This window comes from Ambystoma mexicanum, chromosome 10 (assembly GCF_040938575.1).
Source record: "Ambystoma mexicanum isolate Mex_15411 chromosome 10, UKY_AmexF1_1, whole genome shotgun sequence".
In the NCBI taxonomy this organism is placed as follows: Eukaryota; Metazoa; Chordata; class Amphibia; order Caudata; family Ambystomatidae; genus Ambystoma; species Ambystoma mexicanum.
The window spans coordinates 703703507-703725130 of NC_090932.1; the positions used below are offsets into that span (position 1 = coordinate 703703507).

The 21624-nt window shown below is 46.7% G+C and overlaps 1 protein-coding gene across 4 annotated transcripts in view; it reads right to left on the minus strand.

The window, feature by feature from the left end:
• The window catches only part of LOC138491668 (phospholipid scramblase 2-like), a 412550-nt gene that overhangs the window by 203054 nt on the left and 187872 nt on the right, over window positions 1-21624 (minus strand). For all 4 annotated transcript variants that reach the window (XR_011276070.1, XM_069618313.1, XM_069618312.1 and 1 more), the window contains one exon: window positions 18936-18978. Coding sequence is in view for 3 of the 4 variants with exons in the window: in XM_069618313.1 (XP_069474414.1) it covers window positions 18936-18978 (43 nt within the window). In the remaining variant the exon portion in view is untranslated. The remainder of the gene's footprint in view (window positions 1-18935; window positions 18979-21624) is intronic.

Genomic DNA, 21624 nt, shown 5'->3' on the forward strand with positions numbered 1-21624 from the left:
GGGTCCTACTTCCATCTCTGCCGTGCATTTGGTTCAGAGTAGACATTGAGGCTTTGATAATATCAGACTCCGTACACCACAATACCACCTTATTGGCGACTATGATGAATAAACTAAATCTAGAGGAGGGGCGTTACCTTCCGAGGACTAGCAAAGACTGTAGTGGGGGGGGGTTGAGTTTTGACACAATAAATGTGGTTACTCCTCTGGATGATTCCCCCAGTGCTCTCACCTATTCCTTCACCCAATCCTCGGCTGAGTGCTTTACCAGATTTGTTTAGTAGTTCCAGAGGACCCGAGAACAACTTCTGTTGAAGTTATTGAAGAGACTCCACTTCATCCATCGGAGCGCGTTATAAAGGTCAGCTGGCCAGAGAAGGAAAAAAGGGAACAAACCACAACAAAACCCCAAAAGAGTAAACAAATAGGTCTAATGTCGATAAAGAGAATTTATTTCAACACTCAGCAGGATCAGGTGGAGGAACATGTGCGAGAGCCACCTACTAGTAAATCGAAGACTCTTAAAAACAAAAAAGGTCCCATTTGAATTTCTTCCAGGGAAAGATAACCACATTTTGAATCCCCCACCCTCCAAAGAGACTGATGAGATGGCGGTCTCCATTGACCAAGGAGTTGAACCCACAGAAAAAAGAAAAAAAAAGTCCTCAAAGTATCGAGAATTGTGATCCATCGAGACCAGCCAACCCCGGAGAGTCTGGAAGTTTCGTCCACCCAGGGGCAAAGGGGCAGCCACCTTTCTCAAGTTCTATTTCACCACTGTGAACACTGCAAGTTCAAGGAGACCACAATGAACGACTTAGAAGAACAAGTTACTTTCTTACCTGGTAACGTTCTTTCGATGGGATGGTCCGACGACGTATTCCATATCTATGACAGTAATCACCACAGCTGTGCTGCTTCGGAAACTTTTTCGGCGTCTGCGTCCTGCGTCGATGACGTCGATGCGCCGCCGTCGAGGACCTCCTCCGACGTCCGACGTCATCCGATGTGATAAGTAGGACGCACGACGCCAGTAGCCTCAGTTGTAGTTTTTTCCCCCAGAACGTGTGACAATAGTCAACTGCCAGTCCGACACAAAGCCTTGCGGAACGCAAGCTGCAAACGCAACAGAAATTCTGCAGCGGGGAAGGCAGGGCGGGAGCGATATGGAATACGTCGTCGGACCATCCCATCGAAAGAACGTTACCAGGTAAGAAAGTAACTTGTTCTTCGAGGGGATTGGGTCCTCCGACGTATTCCATATCTATGACAGACTCCCAAAGCAGTACCAAATCAAGGAGGAGGGAAAGAATTTAGAAACAAAATTTAGAATAGCCAATCAAATAGCAGAGCAAAGGACCGCCTTGCCAAAGGCCAGATCCTGCCCTCTGATGGAATCGAGGGAATAATGCCGCACAAATGTATGCACTGAAGCCCAGGTGGCAGCATCACAGATGTTGCGAATAGGAACACCCCTCTGCAGGGCAGTAGATGCAGCCAAGCCCCTGGTAGAATGGGCCCGCAAGCCAGCCGGAGGGTCCTTGCCCGCCAAGCGGTAACACTCCGAGATGGCTAAAATAATCCAGCGGGACAAAGTCTGTTTCGTCACAGCTTGCCCCAAACGCTTACCAGCGTAACCAATAAAGAGTTGATCGTCCACTCTGACCCGGGACATGCGAGAAACATAAAAGCTCAAAGCTCTCCTAGGATCAAGCCTATGGAGCCTCTCCTCATCCTTACCAGGATGCGGAGGAGGATAGAATGCCGGAAGAACAATCTTCTGGGCCAAATGAAATTCCGTCACTACCTTCGGAAGAAAAGAAGGACGAACTCGAAGGACAACCCTGTCCTTGTGAAAAACAGTGAAGGGTGGCTTAACAGAAAGTGCCTGTAACTCACTCACTCTGCGAGCGGAAGTAACCGCAACTAAAAACACAGTTTTCAAAGTCAACAGCCTCAAAGGGCAAGAATGTAACGGCTCAAACGGAGCACCCATAAGAAACCTAAGAACAAGGTTCAAATCCCAACCGGGCACCAGGAAAGGCGACGGAGGGAACACATTAGTGAGCCCTTTCAGAAACTGTGAAATTAAAGGGATTTTAAAGTAAGAACATTCTTCAGATGAGCGCTTAAAGATGGACAGCGCCGCCAGGTAATCCTTAACGGTACCCACTTGCAAGCCCCTGTGGGCCAAAGAAAGCAAAAAGGACAGAACCATGGGGATGTCACATGCAAAAGGATCCACATTCTGAACTCTGCACCAGTCGCAGAACTTACGCCAACGGTACAGAGACTTAGTTGCGGGCCTTCGGGCCGAAAGCAACACCTCCATCACGTCTTCAGGGAGGTCCCAATCCTTATACCTCAACCTTTCAGAAGCCAAGCGTGAAGGTTGAGGGATCCGACCTCTGGATGGAGAACCTGACCCCCCTCCCGTGAGAGCAGATCGTCTCGGTAGGGAAGACGACGTGGAGGGCAGATGGACAAGTCGAGAAGGTCCGGGTACCACGTCCTCCGAGCCCACGCCGGAGCAATGAGGATCATCCGGGAACCGAACTTCCGTAACCTCCGCAGCACTTGCGGGATGACGGGGACCGGAGGAAACGCGTACAGCAGCGGGAACGACCACTCCACCACGAACGCGTCTCCTAAGGCTCCTTTTGGAGGAAATTCCCGCGAGCAAAACCTTTCGCACTTCCGGTTGACACTGGAGGCAAAGAGATCCACTTGAGGGGTCCCCCAAAGGGCGAAGATCTCCAGGAGAATCTCCTGAGCCAACTCCCACTCGTGAGATATCGTGCTCTGCCTGCTCAGAGCGTCCGCCGTCACGTTCTCGACTCCGGCCAGATGAACTGCCGAGATCGAAACTTCCTGCTGGATGGCCCAGAACTCGAGCTGCATCGCCTCCCTGCACAGAGGAAGTGACCCTGCCCCCCCCTTTTTGTTGAGGTAGTGCATGGCCACTGTGTTGTCCGTCAGGATCAGGACATTCTTCCCTCGCACAGTCGGCAGAAAAGCCTTCAGGGCTAGCCTGACGGCCCTCAGCTCCAACAGATTGATATGGAGTCTGGACTCCGACGGAGACCAACGACCGCTGACTGTCAGCCCGTTGGCATGAGCTCCCCATCCCGTGAGGGATGCATCCGACACGATCGTCACCTCCGGCCAGGGAAGCCAAAACGGAGCCCCCTTCATCAAGTTGCCTTCGACGGCCCACCACAGAAGGTCCCGGGCGACCGAGGGCGGCACCTGAATCGGGTCCGACATCCTGCCGGAGGACTGCGACCATTGCACCTTGAGTGCCCACTGCAAAGATCTCATTCGCAGGCGAGCCTCTGGCACCAGAAGAATGCAGGATGCCATGAGGCCGAGCAACCTCAAGAACTCGAACGCTGGGAGCGTCTGGGCATGCTGAAACTTGCGCACCATCTGCTGAATGTGAAGAGCCCTCACCTGGGGAGGAAAACACTGCCCCAGGGAAGTGTCGAGCACTGCTCCGATGTACTGGAGCCTCTGCGTTGGCGTCAAATGGGACTTCTTTAAATTGAGGGAGAAGCCCAGCCTGTGAAGGGAGTGGCAGGCGACGGACAGATGATCCAGGACCTGCTCGGGAGAGCTCCCCCTGATCAACCAATCGTCCAGGTAGGGGTAGACGTGAATCCCCCCTTGCCTGAGATGCGCTGCCACCACCACCATGAGCTTGGTGAAAACCCTCGGGGCGGAGGTCAAACCGAACGGCAGGACCCGAAACTGAAAGTGCGAGTCGCCAACCGCGAACCTCAGGTACTTCTTGTGCTTGGGATGGATCGGCACATGGAAGTAAGCATCCTTGAGGTCGAGTGACACCAACCAGTCCTGAAGCTGAAGGGCCTGGAGGACTTGAGAGAGAGTAACCATCTTGAACTTGTCCTTCCTGAGGAGTTTGTTCAAACCGCGCAAGTCCATGATGGGTCTCAATCCCCCGTCTTTCTTGGAAATCAAAAAATAAGGGGAATACCATCCCTTGTTCCTCTCCGCTACAGGCACCAGTTCTATGGCGCCTTTCTCCAGCAGGGCTTGAATTTCCTGCGCAAGGAGCGGATCCGGACACTTCAAAGAGAGGTTCCCCGGTGGATTGTCGCGAGGCCTGTGCCGAAAGGGAAGACAGTAGCCGTGGGTTATGATCTCCAGAACCCACACATCCGAAGTAATGGCACGCCACTCTACAAGATGCTGCGCCAGCCTTCCCCCAACCGGCGAACCATGGGACAAGGCCTCATGACTGAGTAGGAGCGGCTGCGGCGTTACCTGAGGGCAAAGAGGCAACTGCCCGAGCGGCCTTGGCACCACGGGTACCCTGTCGTCCACCTCTGGTACCCCTGCGTTGGCCCCTTTGACTGCCAGCTCCTCTCGCTCTACCAAAGGACGAGTAATAGCGAAAGGAGCCACCCCTCCACTGCTGTCCCCTAGGACGAAAAGGCGGAGGTTGGCGAACTGCAGCGCCCAACGACTTCGCTGCAGCCTTTGAGGTCTGCAACCTCTCAAGGCTCTCGTCAGCCTTGCTGCCAAAAAGATGTTCACCATCAAAGGGCATGTTGAGGAGCCGGGACTGCACATCAGGAGCAAACCCCGACTTCCGCAACCACGCAAACCTGCGTATCACGGTGCTCGCCGCCATGGACCTACTGACGCATTCAGCTAAGTCCAAACCCGACTGAACGGACTCACACATGGCATCCTTACCATCCTGGACCAAAGCAAGGAAACCAACCCGTTCGTCCCCTTCGGGAATATGTTCAGCCGCTAACGCAACACAGTTCCACAGAGTGTGCGTGAAACGTGACAAGGCACAAATGGAGTTGGCCGCCTGAAGCGCCATACCACCAGAAGAAAACACCTTCTTCGCCCAGCCATCAAAACGTTTGTCGTCCCTATCAGGAGGGATGGTAGGGTACGACGCCTGCTTTGCCGGGGCCGCCTGCACCACCAAACTTTCCGGAGTGGGGTGCCTGGTCAAGTAGCAGGGGTCGCCACTGGCTGGACGGTATTTCCGCGACAAGGATCTGCCCACTGCCGGGAGACTCTCCGGAGCAGTCCAAGCCGCCGCCACCCTACGCTGTAAAGCCATATGGAATGGCAGAACCGGGTCAGATGGGGGACCAACATCAAGGATGTCCGTCAGATCATCCTGCACAAACTCCCCTGGGGGAGCAGACCAACCCAGATACTCAGACACCCTAGCCATAAGGCGCCGGTATGAGGAATCGGCATGGGAGCCAGGCTCAGGCCGACCAAATTCCACCTCCGGAGAGGTGTCCAGACCACTAGCATCATGCAGCGACTGCCTCAAATCGTCAAATTGACTATGGCCCGAGACAATGTCATCCGGCACCTGATCAGGAACCAGGCCAACCGAATCCTCATCCGCCTCCGAAATATAATCCAAGTGGTGGAAAGGCACCTGAGAGTGCCTGCTCTTAGCCAGAGCCTTCCTAGGGGGTACACCCGAGACACGGGGCACCTCCGACACGAAAGGCGTCGATGGCGTCGAGCGAATCGGCGCCGCCGTCGAGAAAACCGGCAACGGCGCCGAGAGGATCGGCGTCGAGGAAATCGGCGTCGACGTCAGATGCAGCGCCTCCAATATCGGCGGCGTCGACACAGCCCTCGAAGCCGGAGCCCCGAGCGTGTCCCTCGACGACCTGAACGTCGACGGCTTCGACGACTTCCTCGGAGCCGGAGCTTCGAGAAAGCCTGTCGACGCCCTCGACGCCTCAGACGTCGATGTCTTCCTCGAAGACCTCACAGGTGCACACGGTCTCGATCGCGTCGAGGACCGGGACCTGGAACGGGTACGGCGAGAACGAGCCTCCTTGTCCGAACGGGACCTCTCCCGTGACTCGTGCCGACCACTCTTGCGAGCGGCGTCTCTCGACCTCACACGGCCGACCCCACTCGGGGGCGCGGACGGTTGAGTACCCTGCGACTCAAGAATCACCAACATTTTCTTCCCGAAGGAAGCCCATTCCTCCGGCGTCGCACGGCTGGTGGGATAACCGACGTGCCGGGCAGAGTCCTCGGAAGAGGACCTGGAATGCGACCGGTGACGGCGCTTCCGAGAACGCCTCGAAGAGGCAGAGGAGTGGCGAGACCGACTCCTAGAAGAAGACCGACGAGACCTCCGACGATGACGCGGAGAGTCACCCCTCGAATCATCCGTCGAAAGCCCCGCCGACTTCGACTTCCGGGGCTTGGACACCCGACCTACCGACAATTTCTTCTTACGTTCGCGTAAGGCCTTGGTAGTGAGCGACAGGCAGTCGACACAGTCATCCGTGTCGTGGGCCTCCCCGAGGCACCAGAGGCAGGCGTCGTGCGAGTCAGTCACCGACATCTTGGACCCACACACCCCGCACTTCTTGAAGCCCGGACGCGGGGTAGAAGACGAAGTGGAAGACATCGCTGCGAAGGAATATTCACAAACGAACAGGCTCGAAGAACCAGAAAGATCAGAACTCCAAAGAGTCGAGGCTAGAACCGAGAAACACGAAGCAACACGTTCGCGGAAAAAACGGAACTGAGGCTACTGGCGTCGTGCGTCCTACTTATCACATCGGATGACGTCGGACGTCGGAGGAGGTCCTCGACGGCGGCGCATCGACGTCATCGACGCAGGACGCAGACGCCGAAAAAGTTTCCGAAGCAGCACAGCTGTGGTGATTACTGTCATAGATATGGAATACGTCGGAGGACCCAATCCCCTCGAATGTGTACGTCAATCACTCTAAACTGTTGCATATTTTCTCCCAAAAAAAAGTCAGCTCTTCAAACAATACATTCTGGTGACATTGATCTTATTGAAATCCCAGAGAACAGATTGGTTGCCCACTTTTATTCACATCTGATAGCACGATTGGTCTGGGACTGGATAGACATTCTTAGGTCAATGGTGTTTGATATGCATTGGTTAAAGAACCATGTACATATTTTGGCTTTGTCAACCACTAATATTCAAGGCAAACTACCAACAGTGTGGGTCTCGATTGCTTAGATCAGGGAGAAAAAAGAAGAAAAAAAAATCTTTAAATCCCCAAAACTCCAAGGGTTCAGGGTCAATATACAAGACTGGTCCTGGCTATTGGAAGCAATCAGTAAACACATAACATTGTGGCCCTAAGAGTTGCCTTTAGTAAAGAATCTGAGATTTTGTTTTCGTGGAATAGTTCTGGCTTTAGGAACATCGTTCATGCAACAGGTCAAACCTCAATTTGTGTGGGTAGTGTGTGGAGCCAGGAATGAGACAAGGACAGGATTCATGGTGGTGGTTTAAGACTTATTGAAAAATGCCTCACACTCCCTAATCTATGAGGCATTTCCATTTCTCAACCAAAGCAAAGTGTCTGTCAAGTATCAATATGTGAGAAATTCTATCCTAGCCACCACATTCTAAAACTAACTCTAAAGTTATTGTCTTTTGTTCAGAAAGTGCACACATTTTCAAGCTCAACAAAAAGGAATAACGCCAATGTTCACAGTTCCAGGGGGAATTGACCCCTTCCCCAGGATTCTCTCTGCCAAAACTAAGTTCAAATAATAACCAAGTTCTTTATAGTTCAAGAGGATAACTCCCCTCCTGTGTTGCAATTCACTCTCAGAGAAATGACTCCCTTCCCCATGACTATTTCACATTCGATACAATTTCAGATCGTAAGGGCATGAGTCTTCCTTAAGATTCTTCTATCAAGATATAACAATTTGGGTGCTGGTCCCAGACTCGCAAAACACCTGGCATATTCAACTGCCAGGTTCTCTTGTACAACAATGTGTAATGGGTGTGGATGCAGATCCGCTCTCTGCCTGGTATACTTTCCTTCGAGGTCTTGGTTACATTCCCCCCTTCTTAATTCAGTAAAAAGGGGGTAAGGGTCTTCCCTAAATTACTTTATGGGAAAGTACTGTGATGAAGAGGACACCAATTCCAATGAGGATCACTCCTTCGCCCCTCGTGGCAAGTAATTCACTATGCGACATACAGATACCAACATAAAGTTAGACCAGGTGGGCACACCATTAGCCACCATTAGACTTTGTGGCGTAAAACAGGGATGTCCACTGGCCTCAATTATATTCAATCTTTTTCTCTCCTACATCGCAGAAGCAATTGAAGGTGTACCTTCTTTTCCACCTAAAATACACAGATCACGTGAGCTGGCTTTTGTATGCCGATGATTTAATCCTATTGGATGCAACTCCAATTGGATTACAGCGGAAGGGACGCCGTGGAACATTACGCCAAAACCAACGGTCTATACATCAACAAGAAGAAGCGCGAGATACTGTCCTTACAAAATGTAAGAAGCAATAAGAAATGCAATGGTAAAACATTTGAATGCCGCCTGGGAAAGGAAACACTGATCATTGCAACCAACACCAGCTACCTGGCTACAAGGATTAGTTCAAATATAAACGATGCTCCATGGGCAGAAACCGCAAAAAGCAAATGTCAGCAGCTTGCATGTCAAGCAGTCATGTTGAACAAAAAATATGGCAAATTTTCTTCCAAGCCCGTGGTCAACTTTCATAAACAAAAAGTGGTCCCAGCGCTGATCCACAGAGCAGAAAATGCCTTTGGCTCCTCACATGAACTACGGGCCACTCTGGAAAACATCTTCTGGGTAAAGGTGTTACATCTACCCAAGGGTAATCACACAGCGTGCATATGCTATGAGTTAAACTTGATATCCATCAATTCATTCGCTGGAACTCGCAAAACTATGAAAGATGTTGCTCTACAATTTAAAATCTTGCATAATCCCAGGAAAGGCAATGCAGATTATGTATTGGCAATATGGTCTAGACGACGTGAGGATCTATTGAAAGAGCTCGAATTGGACAGAACAACCTTGTACAATAATCTGAACTCGGTAAAGGCGAAACTCTGGAGACTTGATTGGATCTCGACTGGAGAACAAAGAATGTCTCACAGAATAATAAAGGATGTGCCTAGCGAAGCTAGAGTATTCAATAAACTACAAAGCTATATGGCACTCTTTCCTGACCACCGCCGATGAGCTCTGCATTTGAGCTTTCGCCTCAATGACCAAAGAAAAATCAAGCATTTGGGCTAAGTGTTGAGATTAATCAAACTGCAGATTCTGTGATCAGCAAATAGAGACCTTAAAACACCTCACGTTGTTCTGTACTGCTTTCCGACCACAAAGGACAAAATATCTGGGGCCAATGTTCACAAAGCAGCGAACGTTAAGTGCTGAGAACTGGTGGCAGATATTTGATGTAGCCGACAAGAAACAAATATTTGCCTTGACTTTTTTCTGGAAGACTTGAAAGAATCTTTATTAGTGACAAGTGCTAATAAGCACATCTAGGACAGAAAATGTAAGGCTTACTGCTGACGAGATAACATAGTCCAAGAGAAAGGATGGTTCTTGAGTGGCTTTTGAATCTTCATTAAGTGATGGGATTTCCTTTTCCCGCGGAAATGTTTTACCTTGTTTTTTAAAAAAGGTTTGTATAAACTGTATATAAAAAAAAGAAAAACACAAATTCACTCTTTCAGGGTCCTTTGCCTAAGTCATCTTTCTTCTTCCACTTCGACAAAGGGGTGTACCTCTTCCCTTCTGCTTTCACATTTTCACCATACCTGGTTCACTCTCCTGCCAGGACTTCCTTTTTCAATGTTCATGCATGCAGGAGGGGGTATCTCAGGCCCCCACTCATCATGGCATCGCTGTTCCAGATTTCCCATATAGCTTTCCAGCGTTGCCACCCTTTAGCTATGGACTCACCAGTCATGCAGTTTCCCCTCTGCTGCTTTTCCTGGTTTCCTTTGGGCTGCTTACTGGTTCTTGCGGCTTGGGAACCTGCAGGCAGCACCTCCCAGCCGTGGTCTGGTGTCTGCTTGCCTCTATGATTTCTCTCGACTGCATCAAGCACCTGCTCCAGCTTTCCGTGTCCACCCGCTTTCCGCCACAACTACATCACTCCTGGGGACACTTCATGGGCCGGCAGTTTCCTTTCCACCCACTGCTGCTGCCACCACTGCTGCTGCTGCTGCCACCACCGCTGCTGCAGCAGCAGCCCACACACCTCTAGTCAACATCCCAGTCACGGCTAAGAGGAAGCTGGATTCTCCAACTATTAGTTCTGTTCTCCCCCACAACAGCTTCCCAGCTGGTTCTCTCTTCAGCTCTCAGCTGCCTTATTCATGAACTCCCGTGTTAGGAGGAATTGCTTTGCACCAATTTGATTTGTTCAAAAGCTAGATAGCTCACTCTGGTTCATAAGAGTGATCCTCCTTCTTGCAGTCCTGTTCCTCATTGCAGTATTTCTTGATGCAGTATTTCTTGATACTTTCTATGGAGTACATTTAGATGTTTCATTACCCATAAAGTGAGAGTATAGTAGGTTATTACAATATGCCATAAAGACATGGAGAATGGAGGTGATACTGTTAAAATGAAAGGAGTAGATACGAGGTCTCATCCAATGACTGTCCATCCTCCTGAGGGTTGCCTCCCCTCATATGATCCTCCCTCGCACAGCCACAGATAGCGAGTGCGGCCCCCAGGCCACATGACAAGAGGCTACCTCTGGGAAAGGGACGTCCGATTCATTACAGTATCAATATTTTGCTATTGCAGGAGACCATGGCGGTTACCTCCCTCAACCTGGAAGGTTATCATACCTTTACAAAAGATGCAAAAAAAAGGTGTCAAAGGCCACCTTCATTGTGCTTCATCCCCTCTTAGTGAGCCTCCCCAGCACCTTTTGCTGGACTTCTGGACCTTTTTTTATCCAGAATGAGTGGAGCCCTTGTCCACTCATTCATTATTATGGGCACCATCTTTTGGAACTCTATTCTTTGTATTCTAACTTTACTATGGAGTCAGTCCACTGTGTTTTACTACTGCAGCAAACAGCTCCTTATGGGCAGTGTTGCTGAAGGAACCCTAGAGTCCTCCTTTAAGATTATTTTCCTATATCCTTAAGTAAACTACAGTTTTTAAGGATCAAGAGATACTTAGTGTCCCCCTTCTCCAGTTACTGCCACATAGACCATCACGAGTGAGAGAGAGATAAGGACGCTCCAGCGATCTGATCGAACTCACCCACACCAAACCCCCCCCCCCCCCCTCACTCACCACAGTGAGGGACTGCAGGAATCAAAGAAGATTGACCAGGCGATTCGTGTCCTTTGTTGGTGCTGCTGAAATAGGCGCCAAAACCGCAGAGTGAACCAAGAAGTTTCTGAAAGTCGTGCTACAGGTCCTTCCTCTAGACTGCTGCTGAGAGATGCCGTCCATTGTCCTAACTTTCGTCATGAGACCAAGGAATCCGGAGGTCAGGTCCATCGCTGCCACATTGCGGCAGAGCAAACATGCACACTTTCTGCAAATTAAAAGTACTATGGGGAAAAGGGTATTGCTTACCTGATTCCAAGAAGTCGCTCCAGAGTGTTGGAGTGCACGTAGAGGCATCTAGGGCAACCCCCTGTTACCTCAGACCCAAGCTCCGTTCTGGAGTCTGTTTTTAGGTCTCCCTTGTTATTTGCTAACTAGCTGCTTCAATAAGATTTGACACTGGAAGAAATCCACATTATTTGCTGTTTGCAAAGACTTCAAGCTCTCTCGGAACTGCATTTAGCTAGGGTTGCATATTTGGACTATGTTGCATTAACCACTTATTTCCTCTCTAAGTGACTTTTCTATATATGTTTGCAGAGTGAATGCATTACTGCATGACCTGTTGAAAACCGCAACAGTGCGTGTTTACCGATAATAGGATAACATTGTCTTTTTCAATGCTGCTACACTAGTAAGCATGAACAAACAAAAGTGAAAGTGCCCTTTGAAGTGCTTTATCTAGTGTTCTACAGTAAACGTCTGAAGTAGTTAACGTGATTCAGGTGTAAAAAAAAAATATATATATATAAATAAATGCTTCTTTGCTGTATCTACGATTCAGAGTACTTACCTACAGCTCACATCTTCCTCTTAAGATCAGCCCGACTGCTCAGCCACACTACCAAGGTCCTGAGCTAGTACAGACGGATACTAAAAGTTGGGGATCGTGAAACCACTGAGATAGCTTAAGTCTTACTGCCAATAGGACTTTAGGAAAAGTCCACTAACATTGGCCATAGCGGTAGCCATTAATATTAAAGAGCAATCACATACTAAATATATATAATGAATTAATATTAGCTTTAGGACTGTAATAGGGACAATGATATGCTGCTAATTGACTTATTGGAACCTCACAAAACTTAAAATTGATATACACAAAGCTATTAACACTTTATTGGTATCTTGGTTGGTGGGTGGACATTCCAACATTATATGTGGTTGTTTGGGAGTTACTATAAAAGTACTGCCTGTGGCAGAACTTAGGAAAGACCACCTTGGGTGAACAGGTTTACACTTCTTAGGTTTGGCAGGAATGGACGGCAGCCAGGCTTAGTTATGTAAACTAATAAGCATTTAATTATATATACAATAAAGCACAGTGTTATAGTTCCGAGTTCAGGTAAGTAGAAAGAAACATTCACAGCAAGAACACTTGCAATAGTCGTACATAGGTATACTATAGCCATTCATAGGTAAATATGTTCAGAATAGCTTTTAGGGTAACAAATTAAATAATAAAACCACCTGAAAAATGTATGCAAAGTGTTCTTGTACCCAACCTATATTACGAGTCAACCGCTACCTGGGATGTGTCTCAATGGTCAGAGGCGTCACTGGGCCACCAGTGACTAGGCAGAAAAGGCGCAAAAAGCAGAGTACAGTGTCGAGTGGTATGATCCCTCTGCATTCCCTACAGTTGCAGGTAACAATGGTGTATTTCACAAGCTCAGGGAGGTTAGGATAACCCCCCCTGAATAATTGCCCCAAGCTTCACTGTCCCAGGGAAGGTGAATACCCCATTCCATTATAGCACAAAGGGTTTGTCCCCCCCATAACATTTTAACTATGGACACCTTGAGGGGTGCAAGATACAAGCTATCTGCAGCCCCCAGAGTCTCGGGATTAAGCAAGCAGGCTGCAGGTACGTTTTCCAATAGATGGACAGTACCTTAAAGTTAAGAAGCAGTTGCTGCAGGACGGTTGCAGCAGTGATGCGGCAGACAGGTTTCAGTATGTGTGACAGAAGGGGACTTTGGTGGATCTGGAGACAGCTCTAGTGCAGATGGACACCCAGCTAAGGAGTGGTCTGTTCTGGCTTGTTGGCACCTTTTAAAGGCTCAGTGACATGATGGATGTTGCGGCAGTCAACTCTTCGGTTTCTCGGTTCTTGCCTCTTGTGAGGGGACTTTCTGGCCCAAGTGGCTGCAGGCTTAGAAGGCTGCCCACAGAGTTTCAGGCAAAACCACACTCGGAGACCATGCACTGCGGTGCAGCACAGATCCCAGAGTAGGCCGATCAGTCTATGGGAGGAAGTAGTCTGAGATCTTGTGTGTGGCTTGGAAGTTGAGGTCGGGCAGCAGCAATTACTCAACAGGCTATATGAGTCAATGGAGTTGGCTTGTGTCCTTTATCCTTTTTATCCTGATACTTCTGTTCCAGTGATGGACAGTTTCAGCTCCAGGACCACAATTAATCCAGGAACTCTGGCGGAGTCCGCCAATTATGACCCATGCACCATTCAAACTTTGGGGGTGGTTGTCCAATGGGAACAGCCAGCCGGTCTGAACAAGTTTCAGTCTGGGATAATGCAGGACAAAAAAGGACAAGAGAGTTTGGTCACTTCCACCACTTCCTGTCCTGTCAGAAACAACTTTGCAGGCTTTCCTTGGGACGCCCACTGAAGACAAAAAGGACCAGAGAATCCTCCCCCATCCAGATAGGTAGAGGGCTGACTGAGAAAGGACAGTTCTTTTTGTTCCAGGCTTAGCAGTGTAAAACCACTATTTTGGTTAGCTGGTGTCCCTAATGTCCCCTACCGCAGCTGTGAAGACACTGACAAAAGTCCACAAAAAGTTGCCCAAAAATGTAGTCACCAGCCTGAACAGAGGGTTTGACACAGTAACCAAAAAGTTACTCGAGAGGTGAGAAAGGGGATACAATGTCTCTCCTCAGCATTTCACATAAGGTGGGGTCTGCTGAACTCGCAAAATAAAAACAGGTAGGATGAAAAGGACCCCCCTGCTCTTGTAACTGGAGTTGACCAGGAAAAAGAAACAAAGAGGAAGCTGTATGATCGCCAAGCAGCATTGCACAGAAAGTGCTGTGTGCTCCTTTATATGAAATTGTAGATGCCAAAGAGTTGGAGGAAAGCAGGATTTCAAAACAGAAATACCAAAAAGTTTTCACATACCAGAGTAAAAAGTGGATTGAGTGGGGGGGGAAAAAAGGTTCCCACGCACGCAAGAGAATTAACAAAACTGTCCAGGTGTCCAGCAAAAGTTCTGGGCGACTTACAGAGTGGAGTACAGACGATTTCACACAAAAAATGAGGAAGGACAACCCCTGATTTAGAATTGCTCTGAAGTTGATAGTGGCATATTGTGGAAGATTTGGGAAGAGGGAATCTTCATCTTTTAGTTCCCAACGATCTAGATGCATTGGGAACTGTTTATACGGGGACGAGGGGGTTGGCAGCTTCCTGGATAGACCATGCGTTTTTTTCCCGGTAATTTTCTAGCCACCGCTTCACATCTGTTAATTGGCAAGGCGTGCTATAGTGACCATTCTATTATCAAATTTACCATTATGAACCCAGTTAAATTACTGAAGGCATCTTTTGCTTTGGCCTATCTTGGAATCAACAAGAGGGGTTGGGGCGTCAATTGTAATGGACGCTTACTTAAGAGATTTACTCTGGTATTGAATGATGGTCTTGATGAAAATTATTTTGACAATGCTTTGGGTCTATTTGGGGTCAAATCCACCAATGGTACCGTGGCCGAGTGTTTGGAATCGTTGGCTGGTAAAAGGTATCGTCATATTCCAAGAACCCATTCACATAATTACCATAGGCCAGCGGCATCTAAGAAAAAGAAGCATTCCATTATCAGCCAATCACTTGATTCTTTAACTTTCGTGAATGCAAAAAAGAAAATCTGTCAAAGATATCGAAACCTTGAGACTTAAGCTCCAGTTAATTAACCATGGCAGTCAAAAAACCTTATTTTAACAGACAGATTCTGGACCTTGACCAATTCTGTCCAACAAATAAACACTGCATTAGATGCTTGTATTATAGAAGAGAAAGTATGGGTCTACGATCATTTGGTGTATGTCTGCTCATAATAAGAAACAACTGCTGTTGCAATATCTAGTGCTGCACTGGATTTACTAGTCTTTGGATGTTCTAACTATTAGGAAGATCATTCTCGATATTATGCAATCTAGAGCAGCTGGTGCCAACCTTCTAGCTCCTATAACATTTACCACTGCTCCTGACTTGTGGGCTAAAATGGTTTGCCACTTGTTTATGGAAATTACATGCACTAAGGGGTCTCCCCCCCCCCAATTTGGCACTTGGCCTACATAATACCCATGTTCATAAATTACAACCGCTGTCCACCGTCTATCGCCCCATAGCGATATTCGACGCAACAATCTTTGCATTGCTGTCACTTAAAGAACTTGAGGAATGGGCAGATAAGCTTGCTGAGTAAGTGCCACATGGGATTTTGCAAAATCAGTAGGTACCACTTTATATGGATCAATATTGGCATATTGAGGCTTCCATTTGTAAGGATCTTCAAGGATCTGTGTACATGGCATCTATGGACATGTCATGTGCCTTTGATCAAGTTAATTGCAAGAAATGATGGCTTAAAGTATTGAGTAAAGAAAACCTGATGTCTTGGTGAAACCTCTTAGCTCAGCGGCAACGTGCTCGCCTTGGAAACAGGACGACACAGAGCTACACAGGTTCGACCCAGAGTCCGCGCTTAGAAACCTCTAGGTATTAATCGCATTATAAATAACCCATCATATATTCCATCAAAACAAGTTGGTTGATTTCAGGCTGACAAAGGTTTGTGCTCCGTTTAGACCAGTTGAGACATTTGAAGGGTAGAGGCAAGGCTGTGTCTCTTCAATGTACACATTGACGACATTGGTGATCTATGGGACTCTAAATGCCTATCCGGTTAGATTGGGAACTGCAAGGCTACAGTGGTTCGCTTTCTCTTTGATATCACTCTGGTCAGATTACAGAGTAAGCTATCCAAGTTTGCCAACTATTGTGAGAAACCTGAAGGTCTCTCACCAGCTAGTCGCCAGGGATGTGTCATCCAGGTGGCCAGGACATGGCCATCGCTATTGGATCCAGTACCTGGGGGTGGACCAGTACGGGAGGATCACCAAGGGATCCTTTGGGGAGTGAAGTGGGACACCGAAGAGTGAGACGTGGTATACCTAGAAACTCGATCCCTCCTAACCCCCCACCTTTTCCGACACAAACTTTCTCACAGACAGTTCATTATAAGGGACAGACTAACACCAGAGCCGTATCCCAGACATGTCCCAACACAAGGGTCAAGCAATTAATGATAATTACACACCCGACTTCCATCACACTTCCCCGCCCCCACAAGGATAAAAGGGGGAGCATGAAAGCACACTCTGAGCAAGGCAAAATGCATGAGGAAGCAGCAATTCAGAAATGGCAGTTTAAAGACAGCAAGATCAGAGAGGATGACATGGAGGGAATTATCCCAGTCCTTTTTAACACAGAACCGCAGCTTTCAAGAAGCCTCAAGGAAAAAGAAACATAAGACCGGGAATTGCAGCTGACGAACAGTGTAGCGTGTGTCAAAGGTACACTGGGCGATCCCAGATTGATAGCCAAGGCAGGGAGAAGTCATTGTCACCATGGTACTGTCCTCGACTGACAACAAAGTAACGCCAACGAGATCAGCACAGCCGGTGAGTTAGAGAAACTGATAGCAGACCAGACTTCTGCTCAAGGTTGCAAGCGACAACATTGTGTTAAGAGAACTTGTATACACTTGAACTTTGTGAAACCGAGATAGGTACCAGATACAGAGTGGTCCGGCGCCACGTGGGTGCTCACTCAACGGTCTGTTTGGTACCCCCAGAGCGGGGAAGAATTATTGAACTGTGAAATCGAACTGGTCCTGCAGCAGGTTACGTTGAATCATGTGCACATTCGAAAGTTTTATATTGTCTGTAAACTGAGATTGGTCTGAACCCGGCTGAGGGGGACTAATTGTAGAAAAGAGGTCTGAGCCTGGAAGAGGGGGATCCTGGGTGAACAGTAACACCCAAGAAGATTGTTGTGGCAAATACGAACCCGACCGAGGTATGCCTAAAAATTGAAGACGGTCCTGATGTTGGTGAAAGAAACTGACCTCGTGCCAAAGAAGCCCAGGAGTGTGTTGTGCTCAAGTGACCCACCTTGTCCCGTGCTAAAAATGTGGGCAAGGGAGCCCAATGACCTAAACATCGACTTATTTTCATTAACGTTATCCCACACTATTTGTAGCATAGCAGTAAGGATTGGCAATTTTTTTTTTAGTATAGGCCTTTATTTGGCTAAACTCCACTATTTGTTGGTCATAGCTTGCTCCCATCGTAGATTTGGCTTTAGAGGGGCGTTTTTCACACCCTGATTAAGTTCAATAAACACCTTTGAATTGTGATCAGTTGTGTCTGTCTTTATCAACAGGAGCAAGTCTAAAATTATAGTCTTCTCAACAAAGAGGAAACCTACGATAACTTGGCTTTAACATTTCGGGCACTAAATCAGTAATCAGGATAAAACAAGTATAGCAATGAGTGGTTGGAGCTAATTTCTCAGATCCTAAGCGAGTTTATAACAGACTAAGTAAGTTCACTTTAATTCCAGTTCTGACATTTTATATGGCTGTTATAGTTCTGGCCATGAACTATGGACTTGAAACAGTTGTGTCAGATCTGAGAACATCCCTCAACTCTGTCCAGGTGCTAGTTTGGAAAGAGTTTTGGAACTTCCGCTCCCAAACTGTGCCTTAAGACATGAGTTGGGTCTTATTTCTCTCGCATCAGAAGTAATGTGGAAGAAGCAATCTCTATTTGAAAATTCTTGACCCTCCCTCCAAGTCATTGTATACAGAATTCAATAAGGCTCTTATGTTGCATACTTTTCCCTTGCTTACTGACGTTAGTGTATCTATGTTGAACTTAGAAAATCTGTTGGACCAAGTAAATTGAATTGATTGGAAATCCAATTAAAGTAAATAAAAAGCTGTAAGCATTTTATTGGAGTGCCACCAACCACCAACTAAGTAAATACAAGTTACTGGCAGAATATTAGAAAACTACAAGGAAACATGATAATCTTTATCGGTTTCCGGGTAGTTCAGTTCGTACTATGAGATTTAGGCTGAACCTACTACTGACACTAGAGTAGGTTGGACCTAGAATGTGTCTGGATAAAGAACAGACGCTATAGATTATGCCGGAGTATGGTCCACCTTGAAACGCTTGAACATCTAAAATGATGTTGCCCATGAACGGGCCAAATTAGACAAACGTATTTTAGTGCCCTTGTTTATGATCAATTTGAATATATTAGTGAGTTACTTTGGTCAAGAATGATGAAAGGGGGAAGCATTCCACTCACAATGCACTTTACAGATTCTTGCATGCACTTTTTGAAATATTGCTTACAAACATTTAATTTTGTACATCGACAGTCTTAAATATGCGAGTTAGGTTTTTAGTTTTAGTAATATGATATTGTGATTGTATGTTGGTGAATTTCTGTGGTTTTAATTGTGTGTATGCTCTTGTGGATCATGCAATTGTGCAAGGTTTAACTTCACGAATGATTGCATAATTGTACTTTTTCCTTTATAGAAACAGAATGCAGTTCAGTTGTAGGCTTAACTTTGAAACCAAGCAAAAATAACAGTGTGTGAAACCGATAAACCAGAGCCAACCTACAGATCAATAAAAAGCCACTTCATATCTACATACCCTCCAATAGTTCAACTTGTTGATGAATTAAGATCTGGTCTATCTGTAAGGGCATAAAAATAAGGAGGATTAGTTTAAGTGAAAGACGACAAGATGTATAAACATAATTAAGAATGTTTATTAATCACTTTACATTTCAATCAAATGTTCACTTGAGTGCTTTTAATCAAAGCATTTTAATGCAACATAAAAACTCAAAACAATCCGATGTAGTAAAACTCACAACAGCACCTCAAATCTTCAGGCTCCCAAATTCTCTAATGAATAGGTCCAAAGAAAACCTATAAGAGCTCAGGGTGCCCGAGTGATCGCTCTACCACAGCGAGAGGGACAACTATATACCCAAACATTTGCAAGCAGAGAATCAAACATTAATGTTTCTACCACACTGTTCCTATCCCCTCAAACACTGCTATGACCCCATGCCAAGATGGATGCAAGGTGTTACGTATCCTAGATAAACTTCAGGGCAGCAGCCAGATGATATTGTACCCAGGGTGAACCACAATACACCCCCACACATGTTGCACTTCTCCTGCTACCCCACTCCAACATGAAATCTTTGCAATCTAATTAACAATGTTTAATTCATTAAACCTATTAATCGATTTGTACACAAATTAATAAGTAGACAAGGAATTTATTTTCACTCGCCCAAATATTTTCTAAACCATGGGCACGCCCCTAACGTTGCTTTTGTACAACACCTACTGGCCCTTCACAATTTCTTTTTCCAACAATTTTGCTCTTAATAGAAAGTACAGGAAGAGTCAAAGGCGCTCTTCAGTTGGTGGACACTGTGCTAAGAAGCTTTCGTTGGACGAATGGAAGAGGTGCGAAAGAGCCATATCAGGAACGGTTAGGTTACAAAGATCGCAATGAAGCTACTTCAAAGTGCTATCAGGGAAGATTAGAAATAGGTACACGGAGATGAAGCAGTCATGTTGCAATATTAGAGTACCTAGATGCAAATTATAACAATACCTGCCAATGGTTTGAGGGCCTGGACATTTAATAGCAACATCTGCCATTTGGCAAGACTACCAGAGTCTGGATCGCAATATCTAGAAAATTAATGAGCATTCAGGCATGTGATGGCAACAGATGCCTAGAGGTACAAGTATTTAGGCATAGAATGCTAACTTTTGGCAAATTGTTGTACGCCAGATGGATAATTCTTATGCAATATGCTTGTTTTGGGAATGGGGCAATGCCATTTGACAAGTTCAAAACTCTGGCACTTCATCATGCTGCAGGCGGTGAATCATGATCCATCCTTGTAACACAATTATTACAGAGCTTAGAAGCAGTCCATCTACATGATGCTCTAAATAAATCACCCAAGTATGGGACAAGCATAAGGCAACCTACTGAAATACCTAGTAAATTGTGCAAGTTACCATTATCCAATTGTGAAAGCTGGCAATTTCTGAAAGTACCTGTAAATGAAGGGGGTGGGGCATTAGCGGAACAAGCGAAGCAAGGGATTTAACTGTGCCACGGGGAATTACCGGACCGGTAATTCCCCCACTTGCTCAGGTTATATTGCTATTGGTATCCCGGCACATTGTACCAGGGTAGTAATAGTGTATTTACCTCAAGTTGAGAAACAGCGTGTTAACTGTTTTTCACTCGAGAAAAACATTTACAAAAAAAAACCAAAAAAAGATGTCCGCCATTGATCGAGGAGAAGGGAACTACACGTAGTCCTTTCTCCTTTTTCATGGCAGCCGTTGGCAAGTTGGAGACCTACTGTTCCCAGCACCGGCAAGGGACATAGCAGCACAAGGTAAGTTGGGCAGGCTAAATATGGGCGATGGGGACACAGGAGTACTTACCGCAAACATGGCAGTGAAAGTTGGTGACCTCCAGCTCTGAGTGGTCTCAGAGCTGGGGCTTTACCATTCGGGTACTAATTTACAGTAATGCTTGCAAAATGTTGTGAGCTTGAACATACCATGCCAAAAAATAATAAATCATGTTATCTCGGCCATGCAATGGCCACACTAGGCAAATCGTGAGAGTATATGAAGTGATTCAATGGCTACAGTATGTAACTGTGCACAAGAGACTGAGGCAGTGGTAGCATATCGATTGCTACAAACTTTTATTAAATGAATAAGGGTTCGGAAAATGCCTGTCCCTAAAACTAAGAGGGGGGGTCCCTGCCTCAAATGAATCTAATGGGTCAGTCAGGATGTTAAGCGAAAATTAAGTCCACTGCTGTGCCAAAACCCATATACGTTTAGCCCTCACACTAATAACTCAAACTAAGGTGCAAAGAGAGCTGATTCTTCTCATGGCTTCAAAAATTGTGCTTCAGTTCACAAAGTAAAGGTCCAAAAAATGGTGCACAAAACAACTTCCAAAACCGATGGACAACTTTAGTCTGACAGGTTGTCAGCTTCTTACGACACCAAGAGGATTCCTCTTCTCCTAGCTTTCCACAATGTTCAAAGTTGAGCCCAATGTATTGGTCTACCTTCTGCTGGGCTTCCTGTCTTTTCCTGAGCCAAATGTCTACTACACACAACTCCAGGGGTATGCTTCCCTTCCCCTCGTTTCATTCTAGCCCACTCCCTAATCCCCCTGGCAGCCCTTTCTCCTCCAGGATTGACATTGGGATATTTATTAGTACAACTTTGTTCTTAAGGGTACAGTGGTATCTTTCTTTCGTCTGCCATCGCAG